Raw genomic sequence first — 25,854 nt, forward strand, 5'->3', positions numbered from 1 at the left:
ACGAAAAATTGTTAAAAATTGACTATAAAGGGCAATGACTAAAGGGGTCGACTGACAATTTTGATCATGACAACTTATTTGTAGATCTTACTTTGCTGAACATTACTGCTGTTTACAGTTTATGATGGTTGGAATGCGGGGTCATCGGACACATTTTTTAAACTAGATACCCTAATGATGATTGTGGCCAAGTTTGGTTAAATTTGGCCCAGTGGTTTCAGAGGAGAAGATTTTTGTAAAGGTTAACGACGACGACGGACGCCAAGTGATGAGAAAAGCTCACTTGGCCCTTTGGACCAGGTGAGCTAAAAACAACATTAGCTACATTTTTATAATTTCCTTATGTCTGTTTTTAATCGTTATAAGTAACATGCCCTTTATGAACTGATGATTGGTTTTAAAATAAATTATTCCTATTGGAATTCATTTGTGGCATCATTGATATTCTCAACATCATAAAATTGGCTTTTTCTAAAGTTGACTTGTCTACAGTATGTCACATGACAAATCGTAAAAAATGTAGTTTCTTAATATATTCCTATAATATGGAAATCTGTGTGAATCAATTTATCTATTGACCAATTTTAGTAATAAGATTCTCTTCATATATTTTGAACTGCACATTATGAAGAATTTTACACAAAAATCAAAAGTTCAGACAATTAGTCCAATTAAGAACTTGATGAAGGAGTACTTATATTTCAAGCAAGTAGCTCAGAACCAGAAGAAATCAATGTTATAATTCTATTAAACATTAATCTTTTTTGTGACTGTGATAGCACAAGTGCTCTTTTAAAAACATACTGTCAATCAAAAATTTATTTGTGCCATTAACCCTGTTTCTCTTTTTTTCTTTTTCATATACCTATAATTAACATATATGATGATGCAGAATAGTCATAATTACCATTATATCTAGGCGTATAATGTGTACACACAAGACCATCTGTCTATAAATAGTATCAATTTTTGGCATAAGTAAAAATAAATGTTTAATAAGATCGATGTTTATAATTAGAAAAATGCCAAACATTTAAGTACTGTAATTCAGAAATTATTGCATGCATTTATTATTGCATTTTTTGACGAAGGGACAAAAATGCGAGATTAATCATTGCGATTTCAGAAAAACCTGCATACATATGTGTGTATCAAATATCAGAATGCGAGTGCTAATTATTGCAATACTCATCCAGTAGCATTACTTGTATAAATGAAAAACCTCACAATAATTTCCGAATTTACAGTACTTCAGTTTATAAAATGGCAATCAAAGTCAAAAATAATTGTGTGGATTTATAATTGCCACTTGTTGAATAGCAGACAGAGGTATTGGATTTATTATGCAATGTCAGGAAATGTTGTGTTTACAATTCTGATTACAAAATTAAAGCTCAGTTTAATGGGTTACTCATCAGTCCATTTTTCCACATTATTAGGCGGAAAAATTTATGTGTGTTTAGGGTTTCTTCCTTAAAAATTATAAAATGCCAATGTCTGGGTTTTTTTTAGTCACAATCCTGTGAATATTGACTTATAACCAAATTAAAATATTACAAACATCTGAAATTTGCAATTTGTAAATAAGCCAAGTGAGAATTTTTTTTTTTTTATCAATTCTTCCTCATATTTTGATGAAACAAGTTAGGGCTGAGCCATGAAAACACTCATGAAAAAATCTCATCCAGGTAGGGGTATTTTTGTACAGTGAAAGTGTATTTGAAATTTTTAAATTTCATCTATAGATGGCTACACCAATTTCAAAGTCTGTTTCCTTTGTAATAGAAGTGCTCTTTGAGGTAACAACAACCAATATGCAGGTAAATTTTTTTTAAAGCAATCCTCATAAAATGTAAGGTTCAGCCTTCAAAATTAGATTTGGTAAGGAAACCCTAAATATATTCAATTTGGACAACAAAAAAAAATGCAAATAAAATGCTCCGCTGGGGCACAGCTTGATACGACCGCAGAGGTCGAACCCTGAACAGTTGGGGCAAGTATGGACACAACATTCAAGCTTGATACAGCACTGAATTTGGATTGTAATTAAATATTTGACACAGCATAGGTTTCTGACACAGAATGAAAGTGGTCTAAGAACTAAAAATTTTTTAATTTACCTATTCAAACCATATCATTATTATTTGCTTTTATATATAAATCAGAAATAACCAATTTAAAATGTAAAATTTTAAATAAAAAAAAGGAAAAAAAATCCCCCCCCTCCAAATTTTTTGAACCCCCTTATGATTCATCACCCCCAAACTTAATCCCAGCCTTCCCTTTGTAGTATGGTACCTTGCAGTATAGTTTCAGAGAGATCCATACACTTGAACACAAGTTATTGTCTGGAAACTAGAAAAATGCTTGTTTTTTGGCCCCTTTTTGGCCCCAAATTCCTAAACGTTTAGGGCAATTACCCCCAAACTCAAACCCAACTTTCCCTTTGTGATATGGAACCTTGCAGTACAATTTCATAAAGATCCATACACTTACACACAAGTTATTGTCCTGAAACTAGAAAAATGCTTGTTTTTTTGCCCCTATTTGGCCCCTAATTACTAAAATTTTGAGGGAATTACCCCCAAAATCATTCCCAGCCTTCCCTTTGTGATATGGTACCTTGCAGTTCAATTTCAGAGAGATCCATACACTTGAACACAAGTTATTGTCTGGAAACTAGAAAAATGCTTATTTTTGGCCCCTTTTTGGCCCCTTATTCCTAAACTTTATGGGCAATTACCCCAAACTCAATTCCAGCTTTCCCTTTGTGATATGGAACCTTTTGTACAATTTCATAAAGATCCATAAACTTACACACAAGTTATTGTCATGAAACTAGAAAAATGCTTGTTTTTTGCCCCTTTTTGGCCCCTAATTCCTAAAATTTGGAGGCAATTACCCCAAAAATCAATCCCTGCATTCCCTTTGTGATATGGAACCTTGTGATACAATGTCAGAGAGATCCATAGACTTACACACAAGTTATTGTCATGAAACTAGAAAAATGCTTGTTTTTTGCCTTTTTGGCCCCTAATTCCTAAAATTTGGAGGCAATTACCCCCAAAATCAATCCCAGCATTCCTTTTGTGATATGGAACCTTGTGGTACAATGTCAGAGAGATCCATACACTTACACACAAGTTATGTCTGGAAGTTACAAAAATGCTTATTTTTGGCCCCTTTTTGGCCCCTAATTCCTTAACTGTTGGTACCATAACCCCCAAAATCAATCCCCACCTTCCTTATGTGGTATTGAACCTTATGGTAAAATTTCATTGAGATCCATTTACTTAAACTAAAGTTAGAGTGCGAAAACTAATGTGTCTTCGGACGACAACGACGACGACGACGCCAACGTCATACCAATATACAATCACAAAATTTTTTTGCGGCCGTATAAAAATGATCAGAATTGCACTTTTTATAGCACATGCTGCCTACCTTGGATGAAGCCAATAACACCGTAGATACCAAGTCTCAGGTCCCTTTGTGCTGTGTCTATTGTTCCATTCACTATAGTCGTGTTGTCGTTACTCCACTCAGCCAGCCAGATATTAGAGTAAATGCTAGCAGCATTATACAATATGTAGAAAAATATAATAAGTAAACTCAGTAATATTCCTACAGATCTCAGGTATGCCATAAACACATTCAACTTCACCTAAAATACAACAATTTACCAATATTATCATTTAAACAATATAATAATCTACTGTCTTACAAATGGCAGTCAGGGGTACTACTTGTACAAGTAATCTTTATTTACTTGAAGTAGATATGAAATTACACTTAAATGATTAGTAAAGACATCTGCAAAGGACAGACAATTAAAAATTCTATTAGAGCAAGGAAGTCCTAAGAAATTCAAGAAAAGAAGATAGGATAAATTTTTTACTTGTATAAGTAAAAAAATCTGAATGTCTTAGGGACATAACTAAGCCAAAAAATAATTTACCTATACAAGTAAATAAAATACACTTGTATAAGTATCCTACAAATTTACTTATATAAGTATATTAATATTTACTTCTTCAAGTAAATAAAAATTACTTTTACAAATTGTACCCCTAACTGAATGGGAGGTTAAGTTATCTATAAAACCAGGTGTAATCCTCTACTTTCTTCCGAAAATTCCTGTATCAAGGAATATGACAGTTGTTTTCCAGTCGTTCCATTGGTTGAATTACTGTGAAAGTACTTTTACTCATGGGTATCAATTTTCATGGTTTGAGCCAAAGTTGTATGTTCGTGGGTTCTTAAATTCATGGATTTTAGTTTTCTGAAAAAAATCGAGTGAAGAATTTGAAGCCATCAGACATGAAGATTCTTGAAAAAAATGATATGATTTGTGGGACATTGCTAAATAAGGTGTCCATTACTGACAACATTCATCAAACTTTTAATAAAATAAATGCTTTCGGAAATAAGCTGATTCATCTATGTGTACAAATTGTCTCGATTGAAGGAACTTGCAAAGTTAAAAGTTTAATAGTTGCACACTCGTATATCAGTTGTGATGACACTAATTAACCCGAGATTGAATTATCAACAGATTGACTATCATCAAGGTGTTAATTGGGCCATAAACATGTCACTTAAAAAAACGGTAGTTAATAACTTTTTTTTTATGAGAATTATAAGGAGATAAAATGAACACTTCATCATCCCATATTATCACCAGAATCTGACTTTCATCGATCAAAACTACTTTTCATGAGAAATAAAAGGTTAAAAGTTGTACAGTTTAGGGGTTGTAAAGATTAAATGGATAAAATCGTATCTAAAGTTGTATAAATGTAGTTCATAGTGCGTGTTGATATTCGATGTATTCTCTAGATTATATGCCTCTATCCATGTAGTCACACCTACATGAGGATCTTTCCATGCCTTGATTTGGACAACAGTTGTTATATTTCATTGGACACTTAAATTTGTGGATAAAGCCATCCACGAATACAAAGAAAAATTGGTACCCCACGAATAAAAGTACTTTTACAGTAGATGAGCATTTGGCTTTGTCAGGTTTTATGGACTTCCTCCATTTTAATTTATCTTAGAGATATTTTTGAAAATACATTTTTTTTATCAATGTCTTAGCAAGAGGAGGTGGTACAAATGTAGTTGTTTCTTCACATAACTAGCTTAACCTTGAGTCCTTGACACATGCTTATTTGTTTGTCCAAAGTCAAGAACTGCCATATCAGATTCTGTTTTATACATGTTTGCTGTTAGACTAAGGTGTTGCTGTTTCTTGCTGTTCACTGTTGGAATGTGATGATATTTGTAATCTGTTTTATATCATACAGAACTTGTCTAAACTTGATTGATTGATTGATTATTGGTGTTTTACACCACTTTCATAACTTTTGGCTACATCATGGCAGCCAGGTTTACTGGTGAAAGAAGCCAGAGTGCGTGGAGAGACCACTGACCATCTGCCAGAAAACTGGCAATCCTAATCAATTAAGATTGGAGTAGAACACATTTGTCATGTGCATTGTTGGAACTCACAACGTCAGTGTACAGGCTAGTCATATTGTAGACTGATTACTGAGATGGCTCGGCCACCATGACATCTAGAGTTCTAAACTTGTAGATAAGTGTAGCTTGCCATTTATGTATGAAAACTTCTATTGTCAGCAACCATATATTGACCTGCAGATGTTTTGGGTTTTTTTGTGTTGTTTCTCCAAATATCATTTTCTCAATATCCCATAACACAATATCTAAAAATCAATCTAACTATATAATTCTAACCTTAAAGTTAGAAAACAATGGTGGAACTAAGCAATTCAATGGTAAAGCACCTTCATTCATTTTAAGCTCACCTGGCCCAGAGGGCCAAGTGAGCTTTTCTCATCACTTGGCGTCCATCGTCGTTAACTTTTTACATTTTGAACTTCTTCTAGAGAACCACTGAATGGAATGAAACCAAACATGGCATGAATGTTCCCTATGAGGTGCTGACCAAGTGTTGTTACTTTGTAGCCGATCCATCATCCAAGATGGCCGCCAGTGGGGGGATTAGTTTAACATAGGACCCTATTGGAAATACATACAAATGTCTTCTTTTAAAGAACCACTGAATGGAATGAAACCAAACATGGTATGAATGTTCCTTATGAGGTGCTGACCAAGTGTTGTTACTTTGAAGCCGATCCATCATCCAAGATGGCCGCCAGCGGGGGACTTAGTTTAACATAGGACCCTATGGGAAATACATACAAATGTCTTCTTTTAGAGAACCACTGAATGGAATGAAACCAAACATGGCATGAATGTTCCTTATGAGGTGCTGACCAAGATTTGTTACTTTGAAGCCAATCCATCATCCAAGATGGCCGCCAGCGGGGGACTTAGTTTAACATAGGACCCTATGGGAAATACATACAAATGTCTTCTTTTAGAGAACCACTGAATGGAATGAAACCAAACATGGCATGAATGTTTCTTATGAGGTGCTGACCAAGTGTTGTTACTTTTTAGCCGAACCATCATCCAAGATGGTCGCCAGCAGGGTACTTAGTTTAACATAGGACCTTATTGGAAATACACACAAATGTCTTCTATTAGAGTACCACTGAATGGAATGAAACCAAACATGGCATGAATGTTCCTTATGAGGGTCTGACCAAGTGTTGTTACTTTGAAGCCAATCCATCATCCAAGATGGCCGCCAGTGGAGGACTTAGTTTAACATAGGACCCTATGGGAAATACATACAAATGCTTCTTCTAGAGGTGCACTGAATGGAATGAAACCAAACATGGCATAAATGTTTCTTATGAGATGCTGATGAAGTGTTGCTAATTTGTTGCCGATTTACTGTTCAAGATGGCCACCAGGATTTTTTATTAAATGACAGGACCAATATTAAACAAAATTTGACCTCACTCATTATTAGGGTATCTGTTATGATTTTTATCTATTTTTACATGATTTCCAAAATCAAAGTAGAATCAGGTGAGCGACACAGGCTCTTGAGAGCCTCTAGTTTTTTTTATAAAATGGCAGACCTCAATTAATCTGATGTAGGTTAGTTTATTTTGCATTCTAGACGTATGAAAAAAACAGGCACATTTGCTGGGGCGCAGCTTGATACGACCGCAGAGGTCGAACCCTGAACAGATGGGGCAAGTATGGACACAAACATTCAAGCTTGATACAGCACTGAATTTGGATTGTAATTAAATATTTGACACAGCATAGGTTTCGGACGCAGAATGAATGTGGTCTAAGAATTTAAAAAATTTTAATTTACCTATTCAAACCATATCATTATTATTTGCTTTTATATATAAATCAGAAATAACCAATTTAAAATGGAAAATTTTAAAGAAAAAAAAGGAAAAAAAAATCCCCCCCCAATTTTTTGAACCCCTTATGATTCATCACCCCTAAACTCAATCCCAGCCATCCCTTTGTGGTATGGAACCTTGCAGTACAATTTCATAAAGATCCATACACTTACACACAAGTTATTGTCCTGAAACTAGAAAAATTCTTGTTTTTTTGCCCCTTTATGGCCCTTAATTCCTCAAATTTTGAGGGAATTACCCCAAAATCAATCCCAGCCTTCCCTTTGTGGTATGGTACCTTGTAGTACAATTTCAGAGAGATCCATACACTTGAACACAAGTTATTGTCTGGAAACTAGAAAAATGCTTATTTTTGGCCCCTTTTTGGCCCCTTATTCCTAAACATTTAAGGCAATTACCCCCAAACTCAATTCAAGCTTTCCCTTTGTGATATGGAACCTTGTAGTACAATTTCATAAAGATCCATACACTTACACACAAGTTATTGTCATGAAACTAGAAAAATGCTTGTTTTTTGCCCCTTTTTGGCCCCTAATTCCTAAAATTTGGAGGCAATTACCCCCAAAATCAATCCCAGCATTCCCTTTGTGATATGGAACCTTGTGGTACAGTGTCAGAGAGATCCATACACTAACACACAAGTTATGTCTGGAAGTTACAAAAATGCTTATTTTTGGCCCCTTTTTGGCCCCTAATTCCTTAACTGTTGGTACCATAACCCCCAAAATCAATCCCAACCTTCCTTTTGTGGTATTGAACCTTATGGTAAAATTTCATAGAGATCCATTCACTCAAACTAAAGTTAGAGTGCCAAAAACCAATGTGTCTTCGGACGACGACGACGACGTCATACCAATATACGACCACAAAATTTTTTTGCGGTCGTATAAAAGTAAGCTTTTGAGACGGAATACAGACATTCCCTAATTCAACATCTATGCTTGCACCTTATTCTACTTACCTTGCCTGTCTCTACACCTTCAGCTTGTATCAATTTTTCTTCCTTTTTCTTTTCTTTGACTTGTTTTTTTAATTTCAGATTTTCAGTGTCCGCAGCAATTACTGACTTCTGTTTCTTAGGTGCCATCTTCTGATTTATCAGTCCCTGGGAACCCTTCCATGAAGTGCCTAAAATATCTGACTTTTGACCATCAGACATTTCTGATTCTGTCCTGGTTCTCTGAGAAAGAACAGACACTTGCCTACAATAACCAAATAAAAAGATTTGATTCTGAAAACAATATTAATCTGTCACCAAACAATTTGCTGATTTCAGGGTAATATTTTCCAAATCAGGCACCAAATTGTAATTGGCTAAAAAATGTCCCAAACAATGGAAATTCAACAAATGATATGACATTTTTTATTTTGGGGTACCAACAATGAAGTTACCCGTAGATTATGAAACAGACATTTTTTTATCCTTGACATCACAAATAAGACAAAATGGATACTACAATGTGCTACAATTAAGATATAATTTTCATAATGAAAAAAATGGCTAACAAAAATCAATTATGGGATAAAGATTCTACAATTTGCCTGACACTATGTATAAAGTATATTTAGGAAGCTAGAAACATGTTAGATGTTTTATTCTAAAATCTAATTGGACAGCTGCTAAAATTTAGGAAAAAAAATTGCATCTGTAACTAAGTTTACTCTGTGATATCAATACCCAAATATTTATGGACATACCTTGTAAAATTGGAGAAAACACCAAAGTATCTGCTTTGTTCAAACTTTCATAATTACTTTAATAGTATTATCAAGAACTTCAAATATCCTAGGTATTTAAGTGCCTAACACATTTAGGGTTTTGTCCACTTAAATGCATGAGGGGAGGGGATTGAGTTGGGGCAGAGGGACTTCCAAAATCTTCCTGCAACCTTCATTTATCTTATTTTGCACACATTCAATATTTATGCAAGCATAAATGACTCATGTCCAATAATAAAATTTACAGTCCAAACCTCACACATTTATTTTGATGGAATAGCCCCAAAATATGGCAAAGCCTAATGGCACAACTGCTGGATCAATTCCAAGACTATTTGTCTGCTGCTATGATGAATTAAGAATGTTTTTTACACAATCAGACACATTTAATACATAAAATTTTGTACAGACAAAATAACAAAAGCATTGTTAAATGCCAAAACTATGGCATTTCCTTTCTTAATTTTTTTCCAATGATGATATTACCCTTTTTACATATGACATGATTAATAACCTAATATTTCATATCATTGTGTATAAAATCTGAACTGCAAACATTAAAAATGTCTAGGAATTTTCCTTAATTTGTAGAATCTAATGCATTCTGGGTAATTTTTCAACATGTTGCAATTGTTAACAACTTCTTTAACAATGAATAACATCATTATTTTTATTTGGTGTATTAACAGCAAATTTATCCACAATGCATTAGATTATGAAATGGCAAATTGATGCCAATGAAATATTCTGCATTAGTCAACATCATTCTTGGTTATGGCAAATCCTGTTCAATTAGAATAGAGATAAATGTAATGTATTTCTATATTTGTGCATACAAAATCAATGATTTTATTGTAGCAAATTACTTTTTACTGATTTAGGTTATTTAGATTTCCAGTAAACAAATTGCAGCCATTTCTGACCGATGCAATCAAATATTGCAAAAATTGCAAAACAATAATGTTTTCTTACAGATAATTTTCATGCAACATTGTTTTCATGCTTCAAATAAAACACAACAACAAAAATGATTTTGAAAATCTTGATTATTGAAAACGAAATACGGCTAAACACTCTGCCACATTATAAATTAAAACAATGGAGAAAACTTGGACTCCTTAGAAGATTTTTTCTTTAAAACTAGTATTGTTTCTTTTTCTTTACTATATGCACAGCTACATTTTCTCTTGTCCCTAACACTATTATTCAGACTAAAAATTAAATGGACTAAGATTAGAAAAAAACAAACTACATCAAAAACAAATCAAATTAAATACAAAAATGTTATGATACGATTATGTTTCTGTGGTTGTGAATTGTGAATCATAGCTACCTCTCTATATCTGTTTCCAACCTGCTATATAAAGTATAGAAAAGAATATTTTGTCAGACAATAGGTTATTACTTAATTGAGACAAAGGAAAAAAAAGTGTCTTCATTTATTTCACTCAAGTTCGAGTCAGAATAATGTCTCTACATAGGGTGGGGTCTTTCTGCAGACTGCTACCTTGTGAACTAGCATGTTAAAAATCATCATATTGGAATTGTACAAAGCAGGGTTCATATTAATATCGCAATATGACTGATCCAAAATTAGATGTATGGGGGCATTGAAGGCACTTTCTTTTAGACCCCAACCACCCATTAATTTAAAATTTTCATTTTACTATCAATTCTTACAAAATTCTTAGGAAAATCCATTCATCTGCAATTCACTGATTTGAGTACCTCCCATCCCCACACCAGATTAATTTTGGATCAGCCCTAAGCATGTTCTTGTCCTGATATGAATGTAATATTTGCCACTGAATGTAAAACACCAATTCATTGTCAGCTGTAACATTACTTTCTGAACAATCAATGTAGCATTACACACACTTACTGTTTGAGTAGTTTAGTCTGACTGTCATCCATCACATTCTCTAACTTGTTAACCATATCTTCTGCTATTTGTAAATCTGAAAATAAAATTATGTTACTGTAAATTTCAGGAGTTTATATTAATGCGAATAATGCGACTGGGTCAGTGTTGCAAAAGTAAGAATATTTCCAAGGGTCAGAGCTCCAATTAAAAAAGACTTGATCTGCACTGACTATTGAACTAGTACAAGATCTTGTTTATAATACAAATGTTTGATGTAGCAAATTTCCATATCAATACCATTTTAAAGGGACATACAGTGTCTTCCCTAGAAAATTTTTCATGCATGGTGGGTCCATGGTGAATTTGCAACGCGGCACACGACGCTTCTTTTTCAGAATTAGTTACACTACATAATATTTATGTTTAAAGCCATATACCAATCTAATTGTTTTATTATAGGAACAACAATTCAAACAATTCATGGAACTTTAACGTATTTATCACAGATGAGAGTAATTAACTAAAGACCTTATAAGCAATAATAAAAAAAATCCAGTCTGCAATAGTTATTTACAATTTATTGTCATGTACACATAATTTTGTTGTCAGATATCTTCCTCTGTTTCAACTTTCAAAAGGTCACCACACATTTTTCAAAATCAAAATCTTCCTTCTTTGGTCCTTCAATTGATATATGTATTAAGCAATTCAGCACTTTTTGACATAGTCTGTTTCTCAACTTCAGGGCTTTGCTCATGGTGATGATTTTTTTCTGTCTGACTACAATTTGATGAAGGAGTAAACTTTTCTGAGTCTTCTCTAACCAACTTGTCAAAAAAGTTGGGCCAGTAAGGCGACCTTTCTTTGATGGTTGCTTGGACATGGTTGTTTAAATGATTGATGATTGTTCTTCGAATTTTGCTGATAGAATGATTTCAGCATCAACAGCAACTTGTTAAATAAAACTTTGAATGTCATCATTGCTTCACAGAGATTTTACAGGAAACAATATTATAAAAAAAAAAATTATTTGCGTTAATTACAGAAGTAGTCAATGAAGAATATCTGACCTACGGACATACAGATGACATATTTGGCAATAACCTGTTTGGAAGCTAAGCTAACATTTTATTTCATGACAATTAACTATTTTTTTACATACATCCCTGTCCGATTTATTTATAACGCTTCATAATTGTAAAAATCCAATCTTGCCGAAGTGAAAGAAATTAAGCCCCACTTGTGTAAAAAATGGCAAATGAATCCGCTGCACTTAAGCTTGTGACCCATTGAAATACAAATAGAACAACACAAGTTTATTAAAAACAATATTTCCGTAACTAACTACGTTTTTTTGAAAGTCTTTCTATGAAATCTTTTAAATATTTCATAAGACACGTCTTTTTCTCCGCCCGGTGGCAGTGATGTGTATTCTTTGATATAATCAATCAACTGCGACTAATCTAAAAATAACTGATTGTTGTGACCAGTCAAAAAATAATTCATGGATGTAAATATAGCCGATGATATAACGACGAAACTTCATTAAAAAAAATGTTTTGTTCATTCTCTGTGAAATTACGTTGGTTTTACTTTATGATACCAGAGACTATACCAAATTTTAAATTTCTACTTTCTAAAGATAAACAGTAAAATAACGATGTCATACTGGAAAAGGTTAAACTTTTATTTAGCACAGAAAGATGTGCATTGGAGATTAATCTGACTATCTATTTATCAGCTAACTGGCCACTTCTATTATGTAACCGAAGTCTCGATGTATAACCAACTAATCAAGAAGGTTGTAAAATCCCGGCACGCGCGACGTGATGCATCCAATTATCAGTCGGATGAGTTAAAACACCTGGGGAGTGTTGTCACTTGTCAATTCACTTTCAAAATATCGATAATAAATATTTTACACAGTTATAATTTTCACACATAGCGGGATGCATTGCGGCAATGATGAAAGCATGGCGGTCGAAATTTATGCGTAGCGGTACCGCAATGCTTGAATAGCCTAGGGAAAACACTGACATAATTCCAGTAAAAACAGTAGTTTGGCACTGATCTTTGGACTTGTCCAAGACATTGCTGATATGAACCTTTGATATAAATTTTATAAAAAAATCTGACAAGAACTGTATGTGTATATGCTAATATAAATATAAAGGATATTCAAGAACCAACTGGATATCTATAAGTTTTTAAAAAAAGTCAAATTTTGTATTTATGGCCCTATGTTGCTGGCATTCATGAATACCTAGGAGTATTGTTATGCATTTTTATATATCAATGTATCAATTTCATTTATGTGTTCTTTTATGCTTATCAAAAACAAAACTTGGCTTTTAAAATGCCAACACACAATTTCCAGTGTTTTTCATACATATAAAATGGATTTTATTTTATTTTTTGGTTTTAACAGAATTATAATACCCTGCAATATACTTCACCTTCAATTTCGTCTTCTAGATCTTCTTTTTCTAATTCTTCGTTGAGGTAATTCTTGAGAAACTCAGCAAATGCTCCAGCATGGCTGATAAGATCGCTGTATGATCCCATCTCACTAATTTTACCATCCACTAAGGTTATGATAATATCCACCTTAGATAGGAAACTGATTCCATGCGTTACTAAAATTCTTGTCTGAAAAAGAAGAGGAAAATTTTATCAAAGAAAAAGTTATTGTACTCTCTGGTTCAATACACCTTTAAAAGGGCCTCCAGAATTGATTGTATACTCGGTGAGTGACACTTCTTTTAAAATCTTATGAGTTGTGATTATTTTTAGAAAGATTGCCTGAAATATTCCTGAAAATATATATCAGAATTCTATGCATGGCCAGAAAAAATTAAAAAGTTCCCTTCTGTCCCCCATTAAATTATTCCTGAAACAGACCAAAGTATGAAATTAAATCATTAATTTTTCAGGCAAGAAATTGTATGTAATATCTTTATATATGTACATTGATGTAGAGTATCTCAAGATATTAGTTTTGTATGAGGCTGAAAACAGGTGGAAATCTGAAGCTTGCTAAGCATTTCTTACTCTTTCTTAACAAGTTACAAAACATAATAAATCACACCCATTGTACAAATTTCATTTTGATCATGTAAACTTGAAATCTCCTTTGTCATGTTTGTACAGAGAAAATAAAATCAAAATATGTTGGGTTTTTTTCGGTAAAATGCTGGAAGTTCCATACTTTAAGGCTACTGACTTCTTGGAAACAAACCATGTCAATACATATAGGGGCTTTTGAGATAATTACAGCATTAATACAGCAGATCTCTTTTCATTGCATAGTCCAAACTAAATAGAAAATAATGTAATTAATTGAAAAATATTGATATTAAAAATCATTCCTCAAATTTTAAACAGAGTTGAGTGTATAAAAAATGTGGTGAAAACACTGTTTAGCATGTTTTTATTTTCTTTATTACCAATTAGAAATATTTCAAAAAATACAGAAAAATGATTCATTTCATTCAATATAAGACAAACTCAAGTTTGGTGTATTGATACATTCAAATTTGAGCTCATGAAATAAAATGATTATATGACCACAGCCGATATAAACATTATAGCCACACTCAAATAAACAGTGGTCACTAGTTACCTTATTTCTCTAAACTGTGGTCACTAGTTACCTTATTTCTCTAAACTGTGGTCACTAGTTACCTTATTTCTCAAAAGTCCATTTGGTCCCAAAACTTCATCAAAGATGTGTTTCCCAACATGTGAGTCAACAGCACTAAGTGGGTCGTCAAGGAGATATACGTCTGCATCTTGATATACAGCTCTGGCTAAACTGACTCGCTGCTTCTGACCACCACTCAGATTTATACCCTGTAAAAACAACATTGATTGTGATAGGTATAAATATTCTTTTTCTAAATAGTTGATGTGTCAACTGCGAACTGAATAAATGGAATGTCAAGTTCCTTTTGTCAGAGAAAGGGAAAGTTAGAAGAAAAGAACATGTAATCCTTAAATTTCAATCACACAAAAATTACCTTACAATTATTTGTAGATTTGTTTATGCAGGGCCTAATCTAGGATTTTAGAGAGGGAGAAGTGACTTCTCCTTCCATGAGAGAGAAGGGAGAAGTGAGATTCCATAACCCTTTCGGTTGCATAGTGTTCTCGTGCTTATCACTAAGGAAATTGTTTTATATGCAATAAAAAATATACTTGCAGTTTTTTCATGTTATTGTACAAAATGTATCTATAGAAAGTTCTTAATAAAAAAGTTTAGACAATATAGTTGTTATTTTATATTCATTGATACCATTTGTACTGTCAACTTGAATTTAAGTTTGAATAAAATTTGTTGCTTGGGACATAAGGGAGTAGCCTAGTAATATTATGATGCATTAAATTCATGTGCATCTGCCTCAATTTATTTTTAAATGTCCAGAAAAATATGACTCCCAGTTTACCTGATGAATTTCACATGACTGGGAATTTAATTTATATCACCACTTGTCATTATTTTGTAAAACATTATTGAATGTCCAGGACATCATGTTACGTGTAGTTGTAAATTGAGATTCTCGTTAAAGATTGTAAGCCTATAAATGAAAATATATGTCAATCACATATTAATTAACCGATACAGAGCTAATTTCTATCATTTTATAAAAATATCTTCCCTATCAACGAATATGTCGTGAAAAAAAAAAATCCACTGCTGATCACAGCTGGTCGAGTGTCGTACATTTGCTATCACATTATCCATCAGCTGTCTTTCTACCTTTTATAATTCAATTTTTATTCAATGAATATAATAAATCTACCGTTAATTCCCACCCTTAACCCACCGAATAGTACAATTTGATCAACTCGTAATAAATAAAAATAAAACAAATCAGCTGAGTGATTTCGCAACATCCTATGATTAAAAATCATCGTAAAATGATAACTTTAACAGACAGTCAGTTTTCTGATTGAATAGTTTTGAATGCTATATCCAAGGATGTTCAAAGTCGCCGTTGTATTTATCTAATTTGATTTTCGACAGTAGTAGTCCTGGGTTGTTTCGAAAATCTCGATTTTCCTTGTCAGTCGCCATTTTTTTCTACCTGGGAGACTTGTAATTCACAAGTTGTCTCCCTTTTACTGATTTTCATAGTCAGTCGGCTGGCGAGATTTAGCGATTTTCAAAATTCTTTGGCGACTTAAATTGTCATTTCACCGGCAAGATTATGGCCTGTGTTTATGTATATAATGGTATTAAGAGTTGTGTTCATCTTACTTTTAACACATATATAGATATAAGAAGATGTGGTATGAGTGCCAATGAGACAAATCTCCATCCAAGTCAAAATTTATAAAAGTAAACCATTATAGGTCACAGTACAGTCTTCAACACGGAGCCTTGGCTCACACCGAACAGTAAGCTATAAAGGGCCCCCAAAATTACTAGTGTAAAACCATTCAAACGGGAAAACCAACGGTCTAATCTATATAAAAAACGAGAAACGAGAAACACTTATGAACCACATCAACGAACGACAACTACTGAACATCAGATTCCTGACTTAGGACAGGTGCAAACAAATGCAGCGGGTTTAAACGTTTTTAATGGTACCAAACCTTCACCCTTTTTCTGAAACAATAGTGTAACATCACAACATAGAAAGACACACTATAAAATATCAACTGAAATAGCTTAACTCAATCAAAGGACATATTAACACCATTGAACATACACTGAACAAATAAATTTGACCTATGATACAATGTAAATACAAAATAAATAAACTAAGGGAAGAATAATAAAAGTAACATGTTATATCGGTATGGAATGTTAAACAATTAAAGAAAAACAATCTGCTCGAACAAAAATATAAGCCGTTTGCAATAACTTTAAACACAGGTAAATAAAAATAATTTTGTTGTTAGGTATACGTATACAGTTCCAATAGAGAAAGGAAATATTTTTACAAAATAAATAATTTTGATGTTCATAGTACGAAGTGAAAATTTATAGTAATACCAAACACTTATAAAAGCTGGTATATAGACCAGATATAACCCTGAATTACATTAATTAACAAAAAAGCAATACAATTAGTATCAACAGGTCAAATAAACAAGAAAGTACGATTTGAGAGTACTCACAGTTACTGACAGCTAGTTAAAAGCCAAAACAATTAATAATAAAAAATCATGCATCAGAGACTAAAATCAACTAAAACACATCCCAGGGATTTAGTATTTTAACGTCATGGACAGTCAAAGAAGACATGACTAGTGCAATGCCAAAAATAAATGTATCAACAGACAGTAGGATAGTTAGGAGTTTAACCTCTTTATAGATCAAAACGAACGTGGGTGTGTCTTAATACATCCCATTTGAAAAGAATACAAATTTAGTTATGTTTTAATTTGCTGATGACAAAATCGATATTAGTGCCAATGTAAACTATATTCAAAGATCTAATTACAACATTGGTAAGATAACCTTTACTAATAAGTTTGTTTTATATGTATTCAACCAAAACTTGTGAAATTGACAACAGAACAAAATTTAAAGAACAAATCCTGATGTTTGATTCAAATCAACACTATATTTCAGTGCAATGGCTGTATCCTTAGACATATACCTTACCTTTTATCTTTTCATTTTCATGGGTTTTTAATTCTAACATTTAGATGACCGCCATTTTGCTAAGGGCTGTTCCATAAAAACATACATGGGAGCCGGGTACTTTGAAAAGGGCAGGTGCTTTTTACAGTGAAAGTGTAAGTGTAAGAGAAATTATAAATTGCCCCTACAGACAGTAACCCCATTTTTGTAGTGTTTTTCCTTGGTACCATGTATAGCTTAATGGAAAATCAGCCAAAACATGGAAACTGAGTAAACAGATTTAAACAACTTAACTGAAAAGAATTGATTGATTGATTGTTGTTTGCTTAATATCCAGTGGCAAATATTTCATGCATGTTCAGGACTGAACTGATAAAAAAAAATTGTAGAGAGGAAATGACAGTATGGCATACAAGGGAATAGCAATGTCCCTTGGCACTTTAATGATGAGGGCATCACAACTAAATACCCCCTGGCCCTGAAATGACGGCATCACATCTTAATACCCCCTGGCCCTAAAATGATGAGGGCATCACAATAACTAAATATCCCCTGGTTCTTTTATAACGATGATGTCATCACAACAACTAAACACAAAGTATCACACTGAAATACTCAATTTTACCTTTTCACCAATTTCTGTTTGATCACCACCAGGTAAGATCTCCAGATCAGGTCTGAGTGCTGTGCCATCTACAACTTTATCGTATTCACTCTGGTTTAAATCTTTACCAAATAAGATGTTGTTTTGTAGAGTTGTATTTTGAATCCAGGCCTGCTGGGCAACATAAGCCATACTTCCCTGGAAATAAAAATCTTTTCATGAACAATTCCATTTCCAATACATTTTAAGAATCTTGTGTTTAAAAACTCTAAAACTCCGTAGAAATACCTTAAATTGAACATTTGGTAGTACTTTTTTCTGCATGCAAGGGGCGTAATTCAATAGAAAGTTGAACTGAACCGTAACCCAAATTGTTAACTTTTATGTATTTTTTAAGCTCAAGGAGTATAACTCTTTAAAACTAGATTAAAAGGATGTAAATCTAGTTTGATCTGTCATAACATATCATAAAATGACAAAACACAAAATGCAGGACTACCAATATAAATATATCAATCCTTCAATGACAAAACTTGAAACTTTTCTGTATTCAATCATTAGTGAATAATTAGTTGTAAATAAACAAACCTTGACGTTAACTTTTCCTGAGATAGTGTCCATCTCTCCCAATATGGCTGACAGGAGCGATGACTTCCCACAACCCACCTGTCCTACTACAGCCACCAATGAACCATCAGGGATCTCTATAGACAGCCTGAAATATGATTAATAAAAACTGTAATGCTTACAAGCATACTATTCAACCGATAATTACATTTTTCTTTATAAATCTACAATTACTGTGAACTCAGAAAATTTTGTGGTGATTTTGTTATTTTTAAAAAGCAACATGGTTAATATTGCAGGGAAAAAGGACCCAAATTTTTAATAACAAAAGTTTTATTTTTATGCAATATTTCCTGAAATCACATTATTATTGATCTCATACATTTATTTGTTCATTAATCTTGTCTTGGTAAACAATATTTTTTTATATTTACAAAATTCATACACAAGTTTTTACTTAGTTCTGGACCATAAAAACATTTTAGCAAAGTATACAAAAAAATAGGCCAAAAAATATGCTAGCATTTCTGTATTTTATTTCTTTATAGTTTCATACATTTTAAGCTTTAGTAGATATACTTTTTAAATTTGTGCCAGATTTTTTTATTGCTCTGATAAGCAAGTCAGCACTTCAGTTGTGTTTGTTCAATTGCTTAAACTTAACTATGAGCTTTAATATTGGTATTTGCTGCTTTCTCACTAACCATGTGACATTTAAGATTAAAAGCAAAGTCTATGTTTGCTCAGTCAGAATAATGTTTTTGAAATTGTTGATTCCAGACTCTAGAAATGAATATGCAAAATCAACATAGTAATGGACATTAAAATTTGAGTTTCTTTTAACAAATTCATCAAAGATACCAGTCTTATAAGTTTGGATGCCAGACGGGCACTTCATCTACTAAGAATGTTAACTTCTTTCACAGGTACTGACAGCCAAACTTACTCTTTCAGTGTAGCTGTAGACTCTTTCTCCCATGAGAATATTCCTTTTTCTATGGTAATGGCATGTTCTGTAATAAAAAACAGAGATAAATAATTCCATTGTTGTATTAAGTGTTGGTGATCATGAGGGTCATGGCAACAAAAATGTATACATGAAAAACAAGAATGTGTCCCTTGTACACGGATGTCCCACTCACACTATCATTTTCTATGTTCAGTGGACCATGAAATTGGGGTCAAAACTCTAATTTGGCATTAAACTTAGAAAGATCATATCATAGGGAACATGTGTACTAAGTTTCAAGTTGATTGGACTTCAACTTCATCAAAAACTACCTTGAGCAAAAACTTTAACCTGAAGCTGGACAGACGGACAGATGGACGGATGAACGAATGGATGCACAGACCAGAATACATAATGCCCCTTTTACTATCGTAAGTGGGGCATAAAAAAATTCATGACATCGTAAGTCCAAATTTCTACACAGTGAATGCTGTTTATTCCTTTCTTTTCCTGAATATTTGATTTTGTGGTTTTACAAAAGACTGCAAACAAGCCTATAGTAAATTTGTAGTTTATTGAACATTCAAATTCATGGTTCACATGTACACATGAAATCCACAAAATGTGTATCCCATGAATAATAATGAATCCACAGTATATGGGAAGTAGCTCTGTAAATGTTTAATTGTGAAAAGAGTTAAATTGTTTAACATGGCATAAAAAATCTAGTGCCTTTTATTGATAATCACACATATCCAAACCCAATGTGTATAGATCAATATAAGAACTACAATAGTGAAAAATAAATAAATAAAGCTTTAACTTGGGCTATGCTAACTCCTGTCAAAACCAGAGAGTGATATCAGGGGCTTTAAAGGAGTATGCATATTTAGCTTTATGAGCTCATCTTATTGCCCGAAGGTAAAAAATCAGAATGTTATTGAATATATTCCGATCCATTACTTGATCTGAGTAAATATACATTTAATCAAACTTACTAGCATTGATATCCCTGGAAAATGCACTATAATCTAACTCATCATTGTTAAGGAATGTCTGTATTCTCTTCAATGATACACTTGCCTGAAAAAAATAACAATAGTGAATATGAATAATAGAAAATGTGCGGTAAAGTTTCATGAGACAGCAACCCAACAACACTAGTTAATATTAAATAAGGAGATGTGGTATGATTGTCAATGAAACAAAAATCCAGTACAGTCGAAATGACAAGAATATAAGCAATTAAAGTCCATTTTAGAATTATCAATTCATTTCAACAGGAACTGAGTGAATCTGTAACTAGTTTGACTATGTCATACTACATGCTATGAGCCTCTCAGAGACTCTTCCTTTTCCTTTTTTCGCTACACATTTGCCTGTCTGCCTAAATTTTCAGTCTGAATGTTATTACAATTCTATGTCAAATAATAAAATATATATGTTACCATTGCTTAACTGTCCTTACTTTTTAGTGCTTAATCCCTAAACTTTATGACAAATTTAATGATTCTATACAATAAAATTGAAGACAGTGGATTCATTTATTTTCATGGGTATCAATTTTCGCAGATAGATGAATATTAGATTTCATGGTTTTGCAAGAGTCTCAAAATGAGCCGTTAGAAAATTTGTACTTCCATGAATATTTAAATTGGTGGTTCACCTTAATCCATGAAAGCTGGTATCCATAAATATAAGTAAATACACAGCAAAAGAAAGAGTTTAAATGCCAAATTGTGTTGGTAACACTTTTCCACAAATTCCAACAAACCACAGAATCAACACCCCTTATCTCATACAGTGACATTATGTAAAGCTGTTAATCAGGCACCTGTTTGTGGGGTAACTCACTCATTTTTGCACTGAGGAAAATTCTTTTTTACAATTCAAAATTCTTGTATATAACAGTTCTTTGTATTTTTCAATCTTATTTCAAATTTTATTTTTTTTTAAAATATGACTTGAATAATAATACATATAAAACTTACCTGTACTAACATTGAGATGACCTGAGGTAACATAGATAGGGGAAATCTCAGAATGTTAAACAGAGAGAGTGAGACAAAAGCCTTGTCAGCATCCAGGACATTAGCTGGATCTATCATTACATACACAGCAAATGTCACCAATGACACCTACAATATATTTTAGAATTTTTTTCAAATATGTCTTACAGAAGTTTGTCAAGAAAAAAAATTGTATACTTTTTCCTTCTGGTGAGAGTAAATTACTATACTTCTCCACTGAGTAGATTTAACTGTCATGACTGTTGAATATTCAACAAGCAAGCTTTAGCAAGCATATTAAAAACTTGACTATCTTGAATGCAGATATAATGTAAACACATGCTCATTATAAAAAAACATTATCTACATTTCACAGAAAGTATAAATTGATTAGAAAAAAGGGAAATATAGAGCACCACCCCAAGATGTCATCAACTTCAGCCAAAGAGCTAAACTTTGCAGGTCTAATATTGCACTACCATTTAAAATAGGGGTTATAAAAGAAAAAAAATTCTACCATATGTATATTTCTTATAGTTTAGTTAGCTGTGGTTGATACTAACATCAGATAGTAAGCGTGATGATTATGTCAAGTGATATAAAACAAATACCCTTGTGTAGCATGGACTTTCAACTGTGATTGAGATAAGGCATACATATTTATCAGTATCAAATACACAAATGCCTTTTGGTTTTTGGACTCTTTTGCTGTTAAGTTTCTCTCTCATTAACAGATACTCTATTATCACTTTGTGTTAATAGAAACCAATGATTGATTTCTACAATATATTTGTTTGGGTCAAGTCATCCAGTCACAGGATCAAAGTTCAACAAGCTATGATTGGACATTTTTTAATCCTAAGACAATATTACCAAGAATGGAGCTGTAGTCCATGTAAATGACACAACAGCATTTAGATATGCCATCCTCCTCAGAACGACTAATTCTTTGTTACGTATGTCTAAAATCTGCTTCTCAAATGATGGCTCCCATGCATAAAGTTTAAGAACCTATAAATAAATCAAACATTATAATTTAAAGCTGAACTAGAAAAAAAAACATTTACATTTTGAAAAGTTGTTATTCCTAATCTCCATTTATTTAATAAGGACATGTAATTCCCTCAACTCTTTCTGCAGAAATAAACCATTCATTTTTATTTTAAATCAATCAGAGTTTTTATAAGTTCCCATAATAAATTTCAAATTAATGTTTGTATTTTTGTTCTTCCAATTTAAGAGCAAACCAATAAAAAAAAAATTGTATTTCATATTCCAACTAATGAGGTTTTTTATCTGACCAATTTAATTATTTAAAAATACTAGTTCTGACCTAGTGCTTCAAGGATTTATTCAGCAAATAATAATATCATATTTACCAAGGTCAAAGCAAGAGGTTGATATATTTTTTCTTGGGTAAATCATAACAACAATTGTATTCTTTGTGCATGCATGTATTATTTCTTATTTCATTCTTTGTAATTGTCTTTACTTACTTTTATACCATTTAAAACTTCATTCATCAGTTTGATTCTTTTATCTTTTAATCCCATTTGTTTCATCTGGAAAAATATACATGAAAGTTTGTTTTTTTATCAATAAAATACTTCAAATTCAAGCAAATTACCTATATATTTTAGTTTGACAGTCAATTCATGTGTAAAACACATTAAGTGGCACAAAACTGGAAATTAAATTTCCATTAAATTTTAAATGTAGTCGTGTTTCCTCTGTCTTTTATCTATTCATGACGCTGCTGAATGAAATATACTCAGACGTACAGCATTTTTGTATTTTTCTTATTAACCCTTAGACTGCTGCATTCATTTCTATTGTACTTTTGTGTATTGCTGAATAAAATTTTAATCACTGATGAAATAAAGATGTTTACTTACAATTGCAATATCTTTGTAAATATTGAATATTCATCAATAAAACTTATATAAAAAAGTATTGTTATATTCTGTATTTTTCATTTATTTTATTTTTGTGTGAGTCTCTGGTCATTTATTACCTGTACAGGTGCAAATAGAAGTAAACAAAGGTAAATTTTTTTTTTTTCATGTTTTATTAACGCGAATCCATCAATGTAAAAACTTATCAAAGGTATCCATGACTTCAGAATTGAACCAATATTGTTAAAAATCTCTTTTAAGAACTAGTTCCATTGCGATTATCAAAAGAAAAAAGTTTCTTCTCAGACCAACGGTTTTTTTTATGCAACTATTTTCCGGTATTTTCCTTCCGACTTTCGACTGTTACTTCCATGTACAAATATGTTTTAACAACAAGTTCATTGATATAACTTTCGTCAATAAATAATCTTGACAAACATAATGTTTGAATCTATCGATGTCAGTGATCAATATTGATTCACAGTTGAAAGGCGCAATGATAAACATCAAAAATCCTGTTTCATGTCATCCATTTCGTATATCGTCTGGGGAATCCCCGTGGTTCCCGCTTTAAAAGTCTTCTGTTCGCAGTTTTGCTAGAATGTTTCTATTTCCATCTATTATATCTTCTGTTCTGGTCCAAATCATTTAAATTGGCCGCCGCTGTTACATCGTTATCATTGAAATACTTCTGAACGTGTTGCCCATCACTCCAAACAATTTCCGCCATTTTGTTACTTTTTTCATCTAAATTTTTCACTTTTGGTTTCATTGCTTATACCTGATTTAAAGTCAAGAGAAACTTGAAAGTACGCCGAATTTTAACCAATCAGAATCCATACAAGTCTAAACTGCTGCAATCTCATGAATATTGACTCAGCCCATTCCATGGTAACTGTGTAAACAAATGAGATACGGAAACAACAATAGTCGTGTGTAGCAGTAGCGGACTGCTTTATCGGAACGACAATAGTCGCGCGTAGCAGTCTAAGGGTTAAGAGTGTTAGATTGCAACATTTCATAATAAAATTGAGAATGGAATAATAGAAGGTTTCATGGCCGACGCCATGAATCTTGTCAGTGATTGTCATTACTCATATCTTAAATGTTTTTATTTTCCTTTAAGGAATTTAGGGTTGAGTGCAGACAGGGGCCGAACCAGGATTTAAGGTTAGGCGGGGCGGAAACTTCAATTTTCTTTAAGGTAAAATTATGGAAATATTCTTTAAGCTGAGGAAAACCCATGCTTTGCAAATTTTAAGGGGGGGGGTGCACGCCCGCCACGCCCCTGGCAGACCTTCCATAAATTTAATCATAACTAAGTGCGACTTAAAGCTTGACATATTGTATTGTTGTATAGATACTAGTCTATTGTTGAAGGCTGTATGTTGACATATAGATCTTTTTTTCTTTTTTTTTCTTTGTGTTGATGATTTTATTTACAATATTGGCATATACCTTCTGTTATTCATTTTTAACAGATATTGTATGCTAGTTATAAAAATACATCAAGTTCTCAAACACTTCCATGAAACAGCTATGATACCTGTAAATCTCTGGACTTTTTGGCAATGACTGCATTAATAGGTATCAGTAACACCATAACACCAAACCCGGCCAAGATGGACGGTCCAAGAGTCTGCCACAGGAAGTACAAAGACATAGCAATCTGAAATGGCCCAGACCAGATTGTATGGAAGTATGTCATCAGGTCCATAAATCTCTGGGCATCGACAGCCATTAAGTTGACTATTTCCCCTACAGTAGAAGTTCTTCTGGCAGAACTGGACAACTTCAACATCTGTAATTTGAAAAAGGAAATTCAATCATATCAGAAAGTCTATCATTTGATTTTCTTTAACATATGAATACACATTATACCTTTTTTTCTCACTGTTACTGGACATCACTGACCTTCATGTCAAATTTAGACTTCACAGTATAAAATTTCTGACACCACAAATGAAAAGTGATTGTTGTATGACGTCAATTGTTGAAAATTCTGGAGTCAAGTGTCACAGATTCCCAAATAGGGTTAAGGTCTATCTAGTAAATTTAGAATTCTTGGAGCTTAATGGTTATGAACATCTTAGCATAATAAATGAAACAATTCAGAAGTAGAATCATCTTTGGGAGTTTTCAATGTAATATTTCTTTATGCTCGATGAATATTAGTACTTATTTACATCATACATTCAAATAGTCGAAGATAATTTCCATTTAATTGAAAAAACATATTTCTTATCAACCTGTTAGGTACTTTGAGGTAAGCATTCTTTGATGTGGTGAGTACCATATATATCAGGAAATTTTCATGTATTTCCTAT

The 25,854-nt window shown here is 32.6% G+C and overlaps 1 protein-coding gene across 5 annotated transcripts in view; it reads right to left on the minus strand.

Moving 5' to 3' along the window:
• The window catches only part of LOC127709442 (multidrug resistance-associated protein 1-like), an 83,684-nt gene that overhangs the window by 33,022 nt on the left and 24,808 nt on the right, over nucleotides 1–25,854 (minus strand). For 3 of the 5 annotated variants that reach the window (XM_052214992.1, XM_052214994.1, XM_052214993.1), the window contains exons 10-23: nucleotides 25,074–25,328; nucleotides 23,129–23,194; nucleotides 22,506–22,643; nucleotides 21,615–21,761; nucleotides 20,622–20,706; nucleotides 19,621–19,687; nucleotides 18,696–18,822; nucleotides 18,129–18,305; nucleotides 14,590–14,757; nucleotides 13,362–13,554; nucleotides 10,924–10,999; nucleotides 10,375–10,398; nucleotides 8,284–8,524; nucleotides 3,445–3,664 (exon numbers count right to left, since the gene is read on the minus strand). In XM_052214992.1, the coding sequence (XP_052070952.1) occupies nucleotides 3,445–3,664; nucleotides 8,284–8,524; nucleotides 10,375–10,398; nucleotides 10,924–10,999; nucleotides 13,362–13,554; nucleotides 14,590–14,757; nucleotides 18,129–18,305; nucleotides 18,696–18,822; nucleotides 19,621–19,687; nucleotides 20,622–20,706; nucleotides 21,615–21,761; nucleotides 22,506–22,643; nucleotides 23,129–23,194; nucleotides 25,074–25,328 (1,984 nt within the window). The remainder of the gene's footprint in view (nucleotides 1–3,444; nucleotides 3,665–8,283; nucleotides 8,525–10,374; nucleotides 10,399–10,923; nucleotides 11,000–13,361; nucleotides 13,555–14,589; nucleotides 14,758–18,128; nucleotides 18,306–18,695; nucleotides 18,823–19,620; nucleotides 19,688–20,621; nucleotides 20,707–21,614; nucleotides 21,762–22,505; nucleotides 22,644–23,128; nucleotides 23,195–25,073; nucleotides 25,329–25,854) is intronic. The other 2 variants (XM_052214996.1, XM_052214995.1) reach the window with 1 other exon arrangement.

The sequence above is a fragment of the Mytilus californianus genome, unplaced genomic scaffold, assembly GCF_021869535.1.
Source record: "Mytilus californianus isolate M0D057914Y unplaced genomic scaffold, xbMytCali1.0.p SCAF_7, whole genome shotgun sequence".
NCBI classification, from domain to species: domain Eukaryota; kingdom Metazoa; phylum Mollusca; class Bivalvia; order Mytilida; family Mytilidae; genus Mytilus; species Mytilus californianus.